The sequence below is a fragment of the Crassostrea angulata genome, chromosome 7 (genome assembly GCF_025612915.1).
Source record: "Crassostrea angulata isolate pt1a10 chromosome 7, ASM2561291v2, whole genome shotgun sequence".
Classification (NCBI taxonomy): Eukaryota; Metazoa; Mollusca; class Bivalvia; order Ostreida; family Ostreidae; genus Magallana; species Magallana angulata.
Genome location: NC_069117.1, coordinates 41,338,257 through 41,357,560, shown reverse-complemented (window position 1 = coordinate 41,357,560; position 19,304 = coordinate 41,338,257). Strand labels below are relative to the sequence as shown.

Genomic DNA, 19,304 nt, shown 5'->3' with positions numbered 1-19,304 from the left:
GGGGGGGGGGGTTAAATTAAAATTTATGATATATCCCTTGTTCAAAATTTTTTACAGACTAAATTAATAGAATACAGATGAAGTCTTATTTGATTAGGCCTAATAAGGTTTTACTCCGTGAACTTTTTTTGTGATCGCTTTTATTAAAACACAATTTCCAAATTTTATTGTTTAATGAAAATCCGTTGTTATAGTCACACAATAGAAAAAAAAACTCTTTGTTATCTTGAAAGCGTGAGATATTGTTTTAACAAATCGTAGTTCCATTGTTTGACTAACTGTCGACTTTTTTACAGATTCAGCCAGTTGGAGTATTTGACGTAACACAACGCATGCCGTTGTGTTGGAGATACTTTATGTAAGTAAGTAAGTAAGTAAGTAATTAAGTGATTAACATTTTTCATAGTGACGTGTACATAATTTTAAATGGAATATCAATAGTAATAAGCATAGATTTAACACCCGGCCCTTCGGGCCTATATGCCACTTGAAACACATTATGAATGAAAAAAAGAAAATAACAAAGCGTCAACAGGTAAACAAAGATATGATTGAAAATGAAATATACATACATGTATATAAGTATAAAGATTCCATTGAAACTCGTGAGGTTGCATCCCTTATTTTGATTTAAGAGTTAATACGATACAGTTATGTTAACTTTCTGAACAATAAATATTGTCTGCGTGTAAAAGATGAATACAATGTATTCAATGTATACAAGTATTTCGCAACCTGTCGAGGATAATTTGCAATAAATACGATTAGTGTATGTGCGCCAAAGAAATGGAAAGTCTACAGAAATGAGAGATTTTACAAATATTAAATTTCATCTAATTTAAATATGTGTTAAACATACATGTACGTCTCAACGCATACAAATGTCGGGAGATTACAATGGGAATTTCCCTTCTAAAATTGAAAAATTAATTTTTTTTTGCACTACATGTACTTACTTCTTTTTAATATCCGGAATTGCTGTCAACGCATACGATTTGTCCTCAAACTATTTCCCCCCGTTTTAGCCGTTTTAACCATGACAACTAAGCCACTTTGAAACAAACGGTATCTAACAGCCGCTATTTATTTAAAGCCATATATATATATATATATATATATATATATATATATATATATATATATATATATATATATATATATATATATATATATATATTTATATATATGCCGTATTTAACTCATTTGGAAAACAGACCCAAATTTTGTCAGAAAGATAAGCTGTTTAAAAGAAACCCTTTTTTGGTAATTATTGGTATTTTTAAAGTAATCGGGTTATTAATGTAAGAAGAAAGGAATATTTTCTCAGACATAATCATAAACAATTCACGTGTATGCGTAAAAAATGATTGGAATTTATCCTCTACATTTTCAATACTTTTAAATGCGTTATTCAAAATCAATCTGTAGACAGCAGTTTACAACTCTATTGTAGTAGTATGATGAAAAAATCCATTTCTTACTGAAGGTGCAGTCGATATTTATGTGGATAAAGTACATAATAGTAAAAATTCTCTCACCGGTATAGAATTTTCAAATTTTACAATATTTGACCAAAAAATGTTGATTTTTTTTTGGGGGGGGGGGGGGTAAGAATTATGATAATCCCAGCGGGATTCAAACTCATGACTTACAAATTCGTAGTTAACGCTCTAAGCATTGCGCTACGCTGCATGTAAGGTAACAATTTCGGGAAAGAACATTTATGAAAATATACTCAACTTAATTGTTTATAATATGGAGCTGCCCCATACCACCTTAGAATAACATCCATTAAGTACGACATATTTAGCTTATTAAGTAAGTAAGTAAGTAAGTAATTTATTTATTTATAGTGATATATGTGTGCATTTCCAAGTATAATATCAAAAAACAGTAAGCATAGATATGCCACTTTAAACATATTATTCACATAAAAAAGACAAGGAAATAACACAGCATCAAGCGGTAAACGAAGATATGATTTCAAATGGGATCTTCTAGACACATACATTCCTGGGGCTGGTAACATTAAGGGTACTTAAGTCTAAGACAGTGCTTAAGCAATTAACATAGTGCATGATGATTTAATGCAACTAAATTCTGATCATATGTCTGTCATGTTGACAAACTGGAAGCGCAGATTAAATTCACATTATAAGCAATAAATTACAGCCATAAATTTTACAACATTTGAAAATCTTTCGTCCTCGTTGCTAAAAGTCGGGAATGTCTTCAAACATTTCTTTAGAATTTTCAACTCAAACCTCAACCATGTCTCCTTACAATATTAATATGTATAACTAATTTTTTTTTTAATATATAAATCTTTTGGCTGATAAAAAAAAGAACAGAAAAGAAAAGATAAAGAAACAGGAAAAAGAAATTATTTCATTCCAAAAAACACAATTATTATTACAGATAAAAATTGACAATCGTTTCTATGGTAACCAGGTAAAAAGTAAGAATATTTGATAAAAAAAAGTTTGTTTTTTAAATACCGTAGTTGCAGCTGTTTATAACACATGTATACCGTTCTGTGTTGCCATTCGTGAAGAACTCCCCAAATGTTTTAGTTTAACAAATTAAGAAACTGAATTTTATTTTTGAAAAATGAATTTTTTTTTTTGAATGTCAATATATCTCAGGGACTTGACTATTCTAATTAAGGTACATGTATATAGAGGAATAAGGTAAGTTCATAATTTCTTTTGTTTTTAACCATAACAAAGGTTTCTTTTTTCAATTATATACCGGTATATTCCCTTGCACAGTCGATACTGAACAATGACTGTATAACAAAAATATATAAAAATTTAAAATTATTTTTGAAAAATATTAGGGCCTATGAATTTTCCATTCAAAGATTTCTTCGAATATCTAATTACTTACATTACACTTTTGGGGCACTTTAAATTTCATTGTAGATAGCTCAGTGTTGTGATCGCTTAAATTACAATATTAAGGTAGTAGACAAATTCTCTTTAATTTAATTTTTACTAAATATTTAGTATTTTGTTCTTGGGACATATACTTTAAAAAAATCTTATCTAACACTTTTTGACCTCATTCCTTCAAACCTACAACCTTAATATCATCTCTGCAGAGTGTAAAATGGAATTAATTTGCATTATCAAAATTTTAATTTTAAAAATATAACAAAGATTTGTACTGTTAGCTTAACGAAATTGAACTATATTTAAAATAGTAAATTACAGTACATTCTGATGTAACATAATTATAAGAGTAGTGCTTGTAAATTACCTTTTAATACGAAAATTTGCGGTGGTTTCTAAAATAAAATTGCATAATTCAAATTTTAAATTACCAAAGCCTCGTCATCAAAATGTATCAAAATAATTTGACCATAGGTTTTAGAAGAATTAAGGTTTTCAATATTTGACCGAGGTAAAAATTTGACCGTTTGATTTGATCTTGATATCCAATGTGCTTGAAGTCTGAGCACTAGTGATGATTAAGTAAAAATTTCGGGTCTTTGCCATTACAGAAAAGAAACATCAGTTTCACATTAGTACGCTACAGAAAGAAAAATAATACAAAGATCAATTATACAGCATTGTTCAAAATGTAGGTTTTGAAATATTTTAAAACTAAAATACGCGGTTTCTTGATTTTTCTGCCTAAAGTAAAAGTACGATTTACATTTTTTTTGCTCAAGGATAAAAAATGAACTTTTTCAGTGATTTGTGCTATTGTTATGTGTATTTGAGAAAACTAATTTCAAAGGCGTTTTTTAATACCTAAAATAGCAAATCTACATATGTAGGTATCTAGCACTACAGAGAATTGATTCTCTGAGCATTATGGGGTGATCAAATACAGTCGGGATGATCAAATTCAATTAAGCCCGAAGAACTTTATGATAGATTTGATCACGCCCAACCCACGGGCATCTGACGATATGTAATTTTCTCATAAAAAAAAATACTCCGCTTTCCTAATAATACAATAAGTGTATTATTACACTGTAGGAAAGCGGAGTATTTTTTTTATTATGAGAAAAATATATAACGCCAGATGCCCGTGGCTCGACCATATTTGATCACCTTATTATACATGCATGTAGAATTTAAGACATCGTACGATTTAAAAATAAGTGAGTCAGTAAGTAAGTAAATGATTTATTAAAATGGCGTGTTTTTAAACACTTGGCCCATCGAACCTATATGCCACTTTATAAACATGAATATACAAATAATAATAAGTTTTAATATACACATTGTTCTTTTTATATAAGATAGATTGTCTGCACATAAAAGCTGAACATAAGAATTTTGCAGTTTCTCTAGGAAAGTTGGATAAACAAAAAAATTGTCGTTGATGACATGTATTGGACTAAACGTTACGACATCGATTTGTGGTGACACTGAAAAATGTAAATATCTATAGATCAAAAGGAGCCACAATAGTTTTGCTGCCTTATATTATTTCCTTAGAAAAGAACTTATAGTACGTGTAGGGAATAAGGGTTATATTTTATTGTATTTTAATAAAGTAAATAACAGACCTTGGGAAAATACCAGTTTATGTGTGAACTACGTCTATATACAATGTATTTATAAGTGATCTTCTAAAGGAACATGAGAAGTGAAACTTCACTCTTGTTTCCTCAAGATGTGTGGAAAAATGAGCAATATGAATGTAACATTTAAAACTGAAGATCTAGTTCTTTTATATTAAATGTTGCCATGTTACATACTGGCTACGTTAAATGATTTTGGATATACAGACTGCATGCTTTCTAAAAAAATACAAAAAAAACAGGAAATGCTCAAGATAGACTGGACCGGAAGTTTTACATGTTTGAACCATATTCGAAGGATTTTGGTGATAAATATTAACAAAGGATGAACTTAACTCGTAATGCTCAATAAATGGTTTATGCGTGTCCATACATGAACATTCATATGTTGCTGGTGTTTATTTAATTCCTCGATTAAAATTAAAGGTGTACCTTTTGACTAGCAAACGGCATAATTTATACGAGTCTAAGAGACATTAGTTTGTTAGATGTCCAAAAATCATCATAAACTTTATTTTTTACAATAAAATTTATATCCAATAGTTTAATTGAAAGCGTACTCTTGAAAGTCATACAATAGCATGGTCCTTTGAATAATGAATATAATTTCATTTTATTAATAAAATGATTTCCATCATGCTTTGTCACGCAAGTTGAGAGGAGACGTCCAAACCTTGATACGCCTTATTTCGCAATTTCCTTATAAATCTATGCGACTTTAAACAAGTTGCTGTCCTTAAAAAAAGGACTACAAAACGTGGACCATTTGCATGCGTTTACAACGAAAACGTGAAAGCCTGTAGATTATCAGAGATTCCACCGACTCTAGCCCTCTGCTTTTAACATTGTATTACGTATACATGTATGTATAGCCCTGACTTTTTATCTCAGAATTTAAAGGATTCATACTTCTAAAATAATTTTGATCTATCTATGAATGAAGTTTGCATGTATAGTATCAGGCATTCGGTGAATTCTACTATTTGCGCACACATTACGATTCGCACTACTTTGTTAACTATGCAGTGACAGCTTTGTGTAAATTAAAAATTTCATATTTTGATGCATTTTTCTTGAGATTCAAACTTTTATAGTGACATAATTAAATGCTTAAAACAAATTAATCGGGAAGTTCTCTAGCCTCGACTACGTTAAGTTACATGTGTATTCGGAAAACAACAAAACATTGCAAATTATGCTATTTGATGCATGTTGTAGTTTCGGCATAACATTAACTTATTTCATAATACTGGTAGTTCATATCACATGCCAATCATTTTTTTAAAAGGAATACTTTGTTTCTGTACAGTGAGTGAGTGTTTACCGACAACTTTACAATTACAGCGCCTTTGAACTTATATGTGCATATGGCACGGAATTCCGATCCGATTCAGATAAACGTGTTAGCCTGGTTCCCTGAGCTACCCATTACGCACAGGAACCAGGCTAGCTCCTGCGCAGGCTGAATTTTTCCCATAGCATCCGGTTTAACCTCGCTTATATATTTTCTGCGTGGACCTCAGGGTCCACGCAATAAGCGAATTTACTCGCACGCAAATAAAAGTAGGTCTACATTGTCTTGTGTTTTAAATAGGTTTGACAAAATGTTTTATTATACTTTCATGTTAAATACTGAAATCTGATTGGTTTAGACGCAGATGGTAATCCGTTCTATTACCCTCAGCGTTAGCAACACACTTGGCAACGGGTAAGACAACGAATTGTTACATGGGCGTAAATTATGCGCGTACGGTTCGCCGTATAATTCACTTTATTTCTGTATAAAAAGCAGTAAAATTTTCTTTAAAATGAAGACATTCAGTATAATAAAATAAATAGTCCCTGTTTGGGAGGGTAACTGTTGAAATTGACACCCCTCGAAAACCATTGTCAACCTCCGCTTCGCGTCGGTTGACAATGGATTACTTGGGGTGTCAATTTCAACAGTTATCCTCCCAAACAGGCACTATTTATATAATGCTTTTCAATTGTTGAGGTTTCTGTCACATTAATTAAAATTTAAATTTAATGCCACCCAGTAAATTCAAAATTTACAAGAAAATATTTGTTGTGAAAATCATATCTGTTCACTATAAAAGCGAAATTTATAAGAAAGTACGAAGGGTTGATATTCTTTCCTGCAACTTCTCTGTTGAGTAAGTTTTGTTGAAATTTTTAATTTTGAAAAGTCAAAAGTTTGTCAAAATCAACCCATGAAAAAATACTGGTACATTTGATTGTCAAAATTAAGCCAACGGAAAACTATTGGTAAATATTTCCATGAAATATTTTTCAACATGAAATGAACATTCATTTTAAATGCTCATCTGTATATGACTGGGATAATTACATGTAATATACTGATCCTAATGTTGTAGGATAAATTCATTTTTAGATATCAAATACATCAGAATTCAGTAACCCTCTGAAACTGAACAAGTAAGCAGGAAGAAGGAAGTCTGTGTTATAATCTATTTACTACATAAAATATTGTAAAAAGCAATAATAAATTAAGTATTAATATACAAGATCTAACAGGTGAACTGTACAAACATAATACTGGCATGACAGTGAGATACAAACTATGTTATATACTTCATTCAAACAATGCAAAATTACTCAAAATTTGACAAAATCTTGTTAAATTGTTAAAGTACATTCATAATTTTATATCTATTGGAGAAGGGGAGGACAGAGAGAGAAAGGAGAAGAGAGAGTGAAGATAGAGGCTTTGGTAAATGAGAATCATATCTATTTATTTTCTGCTTACAATTTAAGACCACCCCCCCCCTTTCCCCTTTTTCTCTTAATTTTTTTTTTCAGTGCTGCATACTCATTTTTATATTTTGAATTGAAAAATTTAGAATTATAAACTCCGGAGTTTATTTAAAGCTATACAGATGTGCTTTTCGTTACATTCTGGACCTAATACCAAATATCATTAAGATTCAAGAAATATTCTCATTGTGAAATCACGTGTAAATGTACTGTAATGCGTAGACTGGTTATTAAAACTTTTCTTTGGTTTGGGATTGAATGATTGGTCATGTCCAGATACACAAATCTGTGCAATAAGCTAACACAAAGAATACTGTAGATTCCAAATTTAATGCGAGGAATTAATATCCGCGTTAAATCGCACGAAGCAAATCTTGAGGATTTTAAAATCTCACTTCTATTTTTCGGGCAGATGTAAACTATTTCAAATTAATAATAAAAAATTCGCTGTTCACGATCTTTTATACCACGATATGTTGCATAATGTTGAATTGCGGAATTAAGTACTCGCGTAAAATAAGGAATCTACAGTATTCAACCCAATATTACAATGAAGAACAATGAACACATTGTTACTTGAGTTAATGAAAAAAAAAAAGACATCTTTTCTAGATGTAAACACTTAAATCAACAACAGAATCAGTGTAAATCATCTAGCAATTGAGTGAAAATATCTAATTTGGTAAACAATATCTTTTTCTATATAAACTACCTTAATACTCCTATCAAAAAGGTTTTGGTAAATGTGAATATTTCTACATAATGTAAATTCTGCAAATCCAGGGGGGAAAAAAAAATATATATTCATATATGTACCGGAAAGTTTCAATATTGTTATTTATCAAAATATATTGTTTCTAAAAAACATTTAGAAATGATTCAGTTCTAGCAAGTGAAACTTTTCAGATTTACTTTGAATAGATGTACTATTTTATCTATTTTACAAGAAAATATATCCTTCCAAAGAGTAGTCTTTTTCGTTGTAAAATTGGAATTCAGACTGAAGTTAAAAAACCCAAAAGCAGAGCTTAAAATTCATGAGAGTAGGGGACATATTGTCTGTCAACAGTCATACAAAAACTCTCTATCAAATATCTTTTTAAAAAAAACAACAGTAGTAAATGAGTTTCTTATGTAAAATTGTTGTCTAAAACAAACAATGCAAGGCATGTGAATGATCTATTTTCTACCAGCTCACAAATATTAAATACTAAAGTAAAACTGATTTTTCTATAAAAACAAAAAAAACAACAACCTACACATAAAAAAGTTGAGCTCCAAGCAACAACTGTTGAAAGAAACACAGCAAAGATAACAATAGCTGCAAGCAAACTTGCCAGCTTTTAAATGCTTCTCTTTGTTAGAAATCATGCACATGGCGGACATGAAATCTAGAAAGACTAAAATTAAATGCAATAAGATGGTACATGTTCACTGATATATCAGTTAAACTCAATTACATAAAAATACTGAAACTAAACAAAATGGCATTTGTCAGCACTGCTGCAAATCAAACTAAAACTTGGAAGTCAATAATCAAAATTACAGGGATAAATAAATAAAAAAAAAAATAATTATTCTAGCAAAGTGCTGTCATTTGGAATGTTTAAACTTTTCAACTTTGCATAGAATTGCATACAAACACGTTAGGTTTACATGGATTTCAAATAAGCACCAAAATATGACTGTACTAGCTTTTTCAACAACTACTCCCAAGTCCTCAGTACTTGTCGGTCTTTCTTGTAGTTTTAATCGGGCTCAGTGACATATCAAGGTCGTCGTTGGAATCGAACAGCCTCTTCTTGGGTTCCGGTAAGAAAGAGTCTGAGCGCGATATGTCGCCTGTGGTGGATGTATTGGAGAGGTAGCTGTTGCCTTTGGCACTGGACTCTCGTATCGGATCCAGGGACTTGGAGACCTGGTATGAAGTGTAGGTGGATGTTGGGGGCAGCATGGAGGTGGATGATGATGATGGGGCTGTGGATAAATGAGATGATGAGGAGAAAGTAATGCTTGAGGTGACAGAGGTCTGGGATGATGTCATGTACGAAGAGGAATTGTATCTTCCCTTGTTTGGGTCATCCAGGGTCGAACCACCTGTCAATGATACAGAATTAGGTAAGCTTGCAGATACATAATTTGCTGCGGCATTTGTGTCATAGCTATGTAGATCTCTATCAAAGGCATGCACAGGTCTGTTATCGATATTGTAAGAAGCACCAGCAGTTGAATACTGATCATCGTAAGACGCGAACCTCTGACTGGTGGTATAAGATTCTGAATCTTTATTATTTAAAGGAAAATCGACACTGTTTGATCTAGTGTGAAGTCTGTTTGACAGTGGAAGATCAGAAATGTTTGACTTGTTTCTGGGATTAACCCCGATATCGAAATCAGTGTAAGAATAACTAGCCTTGACTGGCCCCCGTGCACTAACAATACTTGTGGAGTTAGTAAATTTGTTAGTAGAAACAGCATCCAGTGCATCTTGTCTGGGAACAAAAGAGCTGGTGTATTTGTTATTTTCCATAAAAGGCGGAGGGTGAGCGGTGGAAGATGGCTCTGATGGATATGAGGATGAGGAGACAGGATAGGATGGCGGTCTCTGTGCAGTGACTGTGCTTTCAGTGGTGAAAGTTTCAAAACTTGCAGATGGTGCATTACCCTTGGCCCGCTGATAGGAAGCAGAGTTGAGCGCAGAGACAGAGGTACCCATGTCTGACTGAGACCTAGTTCTTACGGGTTTTGGTGGCAGGGACGAGGCTAAAAACCGACTGGATCCAGACCCAGTGTCAGATGAAGAGGACAGACTGGACATACCTTGCCTTTCTCCTAGAGGCTTGTATTTACCAGAAGAATCCAAGCTGGATGAAAACCCTTGCAGACTTAACCTTGGTTTGTAGGTGCTGGTTGGAATGTCTTCTGCTGTTGCAAATTTACTTCCTTGTGTGGAAGATTTGGACGACATGAAAAGGTTGTCAACGGATGGACTGCGACTGAAACCGCTTTGAGACAATGGACGGAGAGTGGACAATTTGGTTGGTGTGGATATGTCATCAGAACTTCCCATTCTATTAGATGTCTGCGGAAGGGAATTTAAAGTCGATGAATAGGTACTAGAGCTATATCTGCTTGATAGGTCACTCTGAACACCAAATCGGTCATTATGGGATAAACTGTCTTTTGATGAGGAATACTGGTCAACGCCAAACTTGTCATTTTCTCCAGGAACTGTATATCTATCACTGACTGAGGACTTGTAGTCACTGGTCTTGGTATCCCAATCTGAGGTTTTCATAGAGTCTATAGCACTGGGCTTGTATGTAGATATACTGGAACCAGAGATGGTCGAGTATCCACCACCAGAAGCAACTGGCAAGTTGGACGGTTCTAAGGTTGATGTTGGAATGTCGGTGTAGGCAGATGAACTGCTGGAATATCTTGTAGAGGGAATCTCTGATCGCAGAGCACTGCTTCTAGGGACATAGTCTTCTGAGGAGGTGTAATACTTTGATGTATATTTGCTGTCGGATTGAGGTCTGCCCGGATCGGATGATTTGGTGTCAGGATACAATGGATCTGACCTGTAAGTGTCTTTCATCCTGTAATCATCCAAATATTCATCATCTTTGTAATTGTCCTTCCTGGAATTGGAGTATGTACTTGGTTGGGTTCCCAAGCTAACTTTCTTTTCAGCTCTGTTCAGTAGCTTCATGCAATCAGTAAAATCCGGGGTAATAGATATATCTAGATCATCCAGCTCGGACTGAATTGCTTCTGTATCATCCAACACATGGTCATAAAGGTCACTTTTCCTGGATTTGGCGGGATAATCCAAGTCAAAACTTTCACTCTTCTGTACGGGGTCAGTGTTGTACCTTCCAGATGTGTACCTGTAGTTGTGGTTGTCGTCTTTAGTGCTTTTAGAGTCCCTGGAATACTTGGATAAGTAAAAGTCATCTTCATCTTCCAGTCTTGTTACTGCTGTCTTCCCTCTTCTGCCATCTTGGTAACTGTCGTCCAGAGACTCAGGCTTTGAAAGACTCAGACTCTCGTCACCATTTGACATACTGGACTTCTTGCCATTCTTTAAAACACCTTTGATGGGGGATGGCGACCTTCCATTAGAACTGTTTCGGTTTCCTTTTAATGGGCTAGGCATCTCCAAGTCAAAAGACACAGTTTCGTTTTTCGGCAAATCAAAAGTGACCCTTTTAGAGTTTTTTCCAGCACCATTTTTTTCATTTCCCTTATAATCATGCAGATCAGAGGAGCTATAAAACTCACCATTCAAGTAATCTCTGTGACTAGATTTATACTCTCTGTCATCCGAGAACAGCTGTCGCTTTGAGGGAAGATCCGCATCCAAACCATGCTGGGAGGACAGTGGTTCCTCGAGGGACCGTTTACTAGACAAAGAAGAGGTCCTCAAGTTCAAGTCCTCGAGGCTGGATTTTCCGGATAGTGTGGAGTGTCTGGATTGGGAGGAGTAGTCGGATTTGGGTTTACTTCTGTAGGTGTCTAGCTCCTCATTCAGCTCCTCAATCAGTTTGTCACTCTTCTCCAGAGCCTTGTTTAGCTGGCCAACCTCTTTCTCGTAAGTCTGGATCTTTGCCTCTAGTGTTGCTACAGTATATCTGCCATACCTGTGAAATAAAATAACATCAAAATGTAAACGAGTGTGTTAATACAGGTATTCAATTATAATATAAGTGCTTTGCAGATGATAGATTTTTGCCCAGATAACTATTTGTATGAATAAATTTTAAAAAAGACATCACTGTAAGTACATGTATTGCAAAAGATATCAGTTTTCTTTCTACGCTAAGTAGACGATTAAATAAAAGAATTTAATTAAAGGAAAATTAATACTAAATTGCACTTTATATCTATCACACAATAATGTATACCCAGCAGAATCTAAGCAATACAATTATTTGCCTGTGATATGGAACACATTGTTAGATTACCTATGAGGAGATCTGTTCCCGATCTCTTGTCGCAGCTTCTGATTCTCCCTATTCAGATTTATGTTCTCATCTTTCAGTGAATTGTTTTCCTATTATAGAAAGAAAACAAACATTCATATTTCTACACGTAAAAAAACCCAACTTTAACAGCAATACATGGATTATTTTTTACACAAATAATTGATAAATATACTTATAAACTTTCTTCCCATTGAAAAAAAAATCTAATACCTGTTTAACTCTACTGAGCTCAGACTTGACTTTTTCATAGATTTTCTGTGCATCCTGCAGCTTCTTATTTAGGACTAGTACCCCGGAGCTGTCAGAATATCTGGACTCCTCTTTTGGTCCCAGTTGTTTCGTCCCACTGTTTTTCTGAACCTGCTGCTGCAACACTTCATTCTCTGTCCTGAGAAGCTGCACCTCTCCAGAGAGTCTTTCAAATTCCTCCTAAAATGTTGGATTTGGACATTCTTGTTGTGCTAATATATACATGTATGTTCATGCTGTTCATTATCTAATATGTATTGTAACACACACTCTGCCTTTTGTAATACAGTCAATACTTACCTCATATTCTTTGAAGAGGAGATCAAATCTTGCTTTTCTTAGCTCTGGATTACTCATTTTATCTTTTTCATCTGGACCATGGCTTAAACCACCTGTGGGATTTACAAATTATTTTTTTTTACTTAATAAAAAACTTTCAGTACAGATTAAATGTAACTACATAAACCAAAAAAATTACAATCAAATCAACTATTATTTCAAAATTGGAGATATGTGGATGTGAACTTGATATCATTTTGCTATATTTACATCTACCATGTATAATTTCCTCTTTTTCTTACGGAAAAATATAGTGAATTCATAGCTCTATAGAAACAGCAAACTGAAATTTACACGCCCCATTTATCGATTGGTCGAAATCTACAGCGGCTGAAAGTGACAGGACTGAAATTGAAACGCCCTGTTTACGATTGGTCTGACTCTACAGCGACCTAAGTAAACTCACGGACTGCACGAAATAATCATGATGATGCCAGACTCAAAGTCTAACAAGAGACGATTTGGCTGTTTCTTTTAGCTTACGTACTTACATGGTATGTACATTAACAGTAATTTAGTGAATTTTACTAACTTTTCATAATCAATTTATTAATTAGTTAAAGAGAGATGTTAATATAAAGAATAAAATGCTTTCCTTGATGATTCATGCGGGTTATGAAGGTAGCGATCATTGCAGGAAAAATTAACATAACCCGCGTTATAACCCGCTACTGCGGGTTATGTATTTTTCCTGCAATGTCGCTACCTTCATATCCCGAATGAATCACCAAAGAAAGCATTTTATTGTTTAAATAATGCAAGTACCTGCAATTTTTTTGACCGGATTTCCAGGAGTAATTGGTGTTCGACATGCAGGACACTGCTTATTTCTCTGTAACCACACATCCATACATCCAGAACAGAACACATGATTGTTTGGACATAACACTGGCTGTTTAACCTAAATATTAAAAACCTACCATATTAACACATTTTTTTTAGCTTAATTCTAACTATCTATCAATTTCCATTTTAAAAATATGATGATAATTTGAAATAATATGATAAAATGAAAGTCCTAAAACACTTCTAACATTATGCTACAGTATATATTGGCATATATCCAAGTGACAAAAAAGTTTTAAAAAAGTTAAAAATTACCATTCCATTATTTAGCTTGATAAGAATAATTGTTTGGTCTTGATTGCATTGAAATTTCAATTGAAATATTTTATATTCATACATTTAAAATTTTCATTTAAAAAAAAATAAAGAAAAATTATAATATGCAGATACTTCTCCGTCTGAGGCCAGTACATCGGTTTACCCAAACGGACTCAAAAGGAACACAAAAGGACCCAAAAGGAATTACTGGGAATGATTTTATAAAGATTTTATATTTATTTCAATAAAAATGTTGCAATTAAGATCTTTTTCTGTGTTTATTTTTCATTGATTTTTAAAATTCATTACAATTATTTTTGGTAATGTAATTAACTAATTACTAATTATATGTTTATCCAATCAAATGATCGTGCATAATTGGGTTGATTATATTTATGTGTATTCATATCTAACGTTATTACTGGCAATATTTATAAAATTTCATTATTAGGAGAATACTTATTCTATCTAAGTTATTTAGAACTTGTGTCTAATCCGTTTGATTTAATCAATAAAATATGTTCAATTCATTCAATTCTAATATTGGCATTTTGATTCCACTTATTTTTATTTTATTTTTTTCCTTTATTTTTCTCTACTATATTCTATTGTTACATTGTACCATCAATGTTTGTCAAATTGACTGTTAAAGGAGAGGGCTCAAATAGGCAGATTGCCTGCTGCCCAATCCTATTATGTGATATTTTTTTACATAATAAAATATTGTTTAAACCAATATTGGCATTGCTTAAAATTGATACATGTAGATAAAAAACTCAGATTATATAAAATGCATGATGAAATTATAATTATCATCGGCATGAATTTATAAAAGTCAGCCTATTTAACTTTATACACAACAATGAAATAGCTCATTAGATATTTAACAGTTCAAATTATCGACTCTGCATAACCCATTAATATCAATTATAATATAATGAGATAATTATATGGATAGCGGAGGGCAACCCAAACACGTGCCATTAATTCTTAAAACAACACGATGATTACCTTGTTGTTTTAATAATTCTAATATTAACAGCTGATTAGTGATATGGCTTCCCCAAATTATTTCAGTCAATTCAATTCGTAATTATTCTAGCATTCATTCATTTAACATTATCTGAATTGTACATAGATTAATGTGTTAATTAACTTAATTCTTAATTCTGTATCTCTTTATAGAGGAAATAAAAGATGAATGAAGATGAATGCTGTAGATCGGCTTTCTGAAGTAGTATAGGAACATATCTTAATTGTTTAGGATTTGGATTAAAATGATTGTTTAATTAATATTAAATGAACTGAACTGAAAAAAAATAATGAATTTTAAAATAAATCATGATGTAAAGAAATTCTAATTTAGCTTTTTCTTTAGTACGTATTGATAGTGAAGCAGATAGTGATATTCATCGCCAATTCAGTTGGCTTCACATACGTTACTACAACTACATACAAAAACAGGAAAATTATAAAGCTATGATTTCCATCTGGACTAAAAGTGGGTAGTGATGAAGAAAAAGCAATAAAAAAAGCTTGGAAAAACTGAGTCTGGGCCTTGGTAGGGCGTCGTTTAAAAACGATAAGAACAGTTTGATCCACATAAGAGTCTGTAGAATGAAATCAAATCAGAAATAATTTCGATGGCTTATAGATGTGCCTTGTAAATATGTTTAGTAGATTGAATTGTCATTTGAATTGTGTTCCTAGTATATTGTCTTGGTTCAAATTTGTATGCTTGGATAAACTGAGTCTGGGCCTTGGTAGCACGTCGTGTAAAAGCGACGAGAACAGTTTGGTCCACATGCAATATTGACCAAGTTCGATTTAACTTTTTATCAAGAAATTCACCTTTTTTTTTTTTTATGACATATAGGCGTACCTTGTAAATATGTTTTAGTGCTAACAGAATTGATGTTCATTACACTCAGCCGTTTATTTGTTTTGCATATAGGAACTTTTTAGTGCTTAATATTGCATATATACGATTGTGCATATTGGAGCTTGTTTTGTCTTGGCAAATAGGTGTGCTTTGTAAATACCTTTCAGTGCTCTTATAATTTATGTTCGTTTGACTTATTTGTTTGTTGGTTTTTTTTTAAAATTATTATCATTATTTTTTTTTGCATGTTGCAAGTGGTTTATGGTGCGTGAATGTATATGTTAGTGCTTGTTTTTACATAATTTCTATTGTACCTAAATTATTTATTTGCTATTCTTTTTTAAAAACCTTTCTTTTAAAATAATGATGTAAACTGTTTATTTTTTTAATAAGAAAAAAAAAGGTTTCTTTTTTACATTTAAAAAAATTAACTACCTCTGTAATGTATTTTTTTTATCTAACAGTTTTTAACAATTTGGAACTTTGGCTTTTTGTTTTTCCAAAAATACTAAATTTTGGCTCTTAAAATGGGTGGCCCCCATGTGGCAAGAGCTAGGCAACGTTATCAAATTAAGTATGTTTTAATGAATAAAACATGCTTAGATAGCGGCTATCTAACACCCTACACTTCAGAACAATTTTTTAAACAACTCTCCCCCAAATAGACAATATTTAATACATTTATATTGTAAATTATGGCATTTAATGAACATTAAAAGTTCCTTTTGGGTCCTTTTGTGTTCCCTTTGGGTCCTTTTGGGTAAATCGATGCACCCTCTGAGGCCTGTTCATGCAATGTTCACCAGAACAGGTGCTTGCACAAGCTTGCCAAAATATGTGCTATAGTTCATGGGAAATGTGGTTAGCTCTTGTGAGTGTCAACTCTGAGGAAATTGCCATAATTATATCATACATAATAAAAGAGGAAGAAAATATCTTACAGTAAAAACAGAAATGGAAAACAAAATGTTTTATGCTTGCTGTTAGAAATGTTTGAATCTTATTACTTTTACTAAAAAGGGTTTCTTTTAGATTAAAAGAAAAATAATAGACAAACAAAGTAACTCAATTAAATCAGAAGCCGATGTACAATTGACCAAAAAATGATGCCCGGTAAGGTATATATTCTATGTACTTGTTTGATAGGTAAGGGTATGTAGTTTTTAAAAATAGATTTTTTTCCCACCAAGTCACTATGGGGAAGTAACTCTAGCGCTGCAAATCACGCACGGTAAAATACTACTTTTCTTTGACGAAAACATGTGTAATCATTAATAATATTTACCAAATAAAAATTGCCAACATATTTTAATAAAAATAATGTTTTGAAATAAATTGTTTACCTTTATCAATATCTTTTTTTATTTTGAGATTTTTTTTTACAATTACCATGACGTCACGCGATCCCCCCCCCCACGTCAGCTGTCACATTCATAATCCAACGCATATTGCCATAACCTGGTAATATTTCTGTTTTCTTTTCCTTTACGATTAAAAACTGATAATTTTATAATTAAAAATCTAAATTGTTGAGGTTTTTTTCATTCAGCAAAGTGTTTGCACAAAAAATATTGTTACTAATACAACAAAGTCGTGAATTGTGGTTCACATGAGGTGTGTAAAGCGTTACGAATAAAGCGTGCGAGAACCGTGTGAAATGTTTTATTAGAATTCATTCAAAACCTTTAACTCGTAGAAAACAATATACATTGTATTATCTTTTACTCAAAGTTGTATTCTTTTTCAACAAAAAAAATTAAGTCAGTTTTAAAATGGACACTGCCGATAAAGTCTGACTACGATGTTTCCGTATCGGTACAATTGTGGAATGCACAATACATCAACATGCTTTACACAGTTATAACAAATATGAATCAACCATAAATGACACTGTGATGTTGTAATAAGCATGCATTTTTTACACGATAAGATTGTGTACAAATACCACACATAACATCGGACATGGGCTATCTGGCTGAACCTGTCAATCAAATTTTGAGTATTTGATTTCATTGGATGGTGACGCGCCTCTTTTATGTAAACAGCAAAATAAAACGAATTGACTTTAAAGCATACAGTCGGAATCAGTATCTATTAGTATTATTTGAATAATATAAAATCCAGCGATTTGAACAAGAGTGAAAAATGTACCGTTCATGCACATACATGTAATATGAAATGCGAGAGAAGAAAATTGTTTGGAATCCCGATAAAAAAAATTCAATCAACAATTAGAAATTCCATTATTTGACTCTTGTTAACTTGATTTACGGAAAATAACAAGGAGATGTTTAAACACAATAATTATAATAAACATATACAAGCATTTTAACCATGAAATCCGTATGCATGGTACTTATTAAAATAGTTAGTAGCAAATACGCCGTTATACAAATGTTAAGTCCGAAACACTCTGTATGTATCATGGAATTAGGTATACAAAAAATTGAACTAATTGAATAGGGCCATACAATTACCAGATTACCCTAAAGTTATGTACAGTCACAATATCTACGAAATCAATGATTAAAACGACCTACTCAGTATTTATCGACGAAATACGTGACTTGTGCACTGCAAACTTTATAAATTAGGGTTTTTGTCCTTCACGTTATTGGATGAGCGCCGCGGTAAAAAAATAAGGTCATGTAACGGCAAATGACGTAAAGCTGCTACAACGTCACAATCAGTGTAAGGGGGAAAAGTTAAAATAACTCGTTTTAAAATCAAGAAAAAAAAATATTGCCTGACTTTATGCATCAATTGTTTATTCTTTATTGTTTATTATGTTAGATAAAAAATATTGCGACTTTTTGAAAATTTTATTTCAAGCTCCGTAATCTACCGAGCTCATCTCGGGAAATCTCGAGCTCTCAGGCTCAATTGTACATCGGATACCTTAATTTCTATAAATAAAAGAAAATTACAAAGAAAACGAGACTGGTCTTTTCTTGTGCAATGCTCAGAGGTAAACAGGTAAAGTTAAATAACACAATATAAAAATATCCAAAAAAATAAAGAACAACGATCAATACAAAACAAAATTGTAAGTATACAAATAGCTAGGCCTAGCGAAAAAATGCAACAAAATTACAATAAAAAAGAGTGGCCAGAAGCATGGGAAAAAACCGAGTCCTTAGAAACCAATGAAGTAAAATAAAGCTGAATCCACCTAAACATTATTCGTAAGATGTGTATTAGAAATAGCAATAGAAATGTTAATTTGCAATGTACAATACCTTCCCCAAGCATATTTGACAGGAAATGGGCAAAGTAAATGCTATTGTTTGGTACTTGTCCTGTCTTGCTTTCACGTCCGCCGCCATCTTTTAAAAATATAGGCGGAAATAGCGGATTAATACTGTATTCGCTTTTTAATTATAAAAAGTGTATTTTATCGCTGTATAATACTTGAAATATA

At 32.5% G+C, this 19,304-nt stretch overlaps 1 protein-coding gene across 3 annotated transcripts; it reads right to left on the bottom strand.

Annotated features, from left to right (window-relative positions):
- Positions 1-6,998: 6,998 nt before the first annotated feature.
- LOC128191770 (ORC ubiquitin ligase 1-like) lies at positions 6,999-19,275 on the bottom strand. 3 transcript variants are annotated; one of them, XM_052864051.1, is made up of 7 exons: positions 19,123-19,261; positions 13,663-13,798; positions 12,859-12,950; positions 12,520-12,738; positions 12,289-12,377; positions 9,983-11,964; positions 6,999-9,415 (listed from the first exon to the last, which is right to left on the bottom strand). In XM_052864051.1, exons 1-7 carry the CDS (start codon positions 19,207-19,209, stop codon positions 9,039-9,041), a joined length of 2,982 nt encoding a protein of 993 aa, XP_052720011.1. In that variant the 5' UTR covers positions 19,210-19,261; the 3' UTR covers positions 6,999-9,038. The 3 variants fall into 3 exon arrangements, with proteins under 3 accessions (XP_052720011.1, XP_052720010.1, XP_052720012.1); XM_052864052.1 differs by having other exon boundaries at positions 9,220-9,415; positions 9,732-11,964; positions 19,123-19,275; XM_052864050.1 differs by having other exon boundaries at positions 6,999-11,964; positions 19,123-19,262.
- Positions 19,276-19,304: the final 29 nt, after the last annotated feature.

What these genes read in the sequence shown, in the direction of transcription:
- LOC128191770 (XM_052864050.1), bottom strand. Translation starts at nt 19,209, where the DNA reads ATGGCGGCGGACGTGAAAGCAAGACAGGACAAGTACCAAACAATAGCA. An exon ending in GTCAAATATGCTTGGGGAAG is followed by an intron (nt 13,799 to 19,122) that starts GTATTGTACATT and finishes TTTAATATTTAG; the next exon opens with GTTAAACAGCCAGTGTTATG. An exon ending in TCCTCTTCAAAGAATATGAG is followed by an intron (nt 12,739 to 12,858) that starts GTAAGTATTGAC and finishes CCAACATTTTAG; the next exon opens with GAGGAATTTGAAAGACTCTC.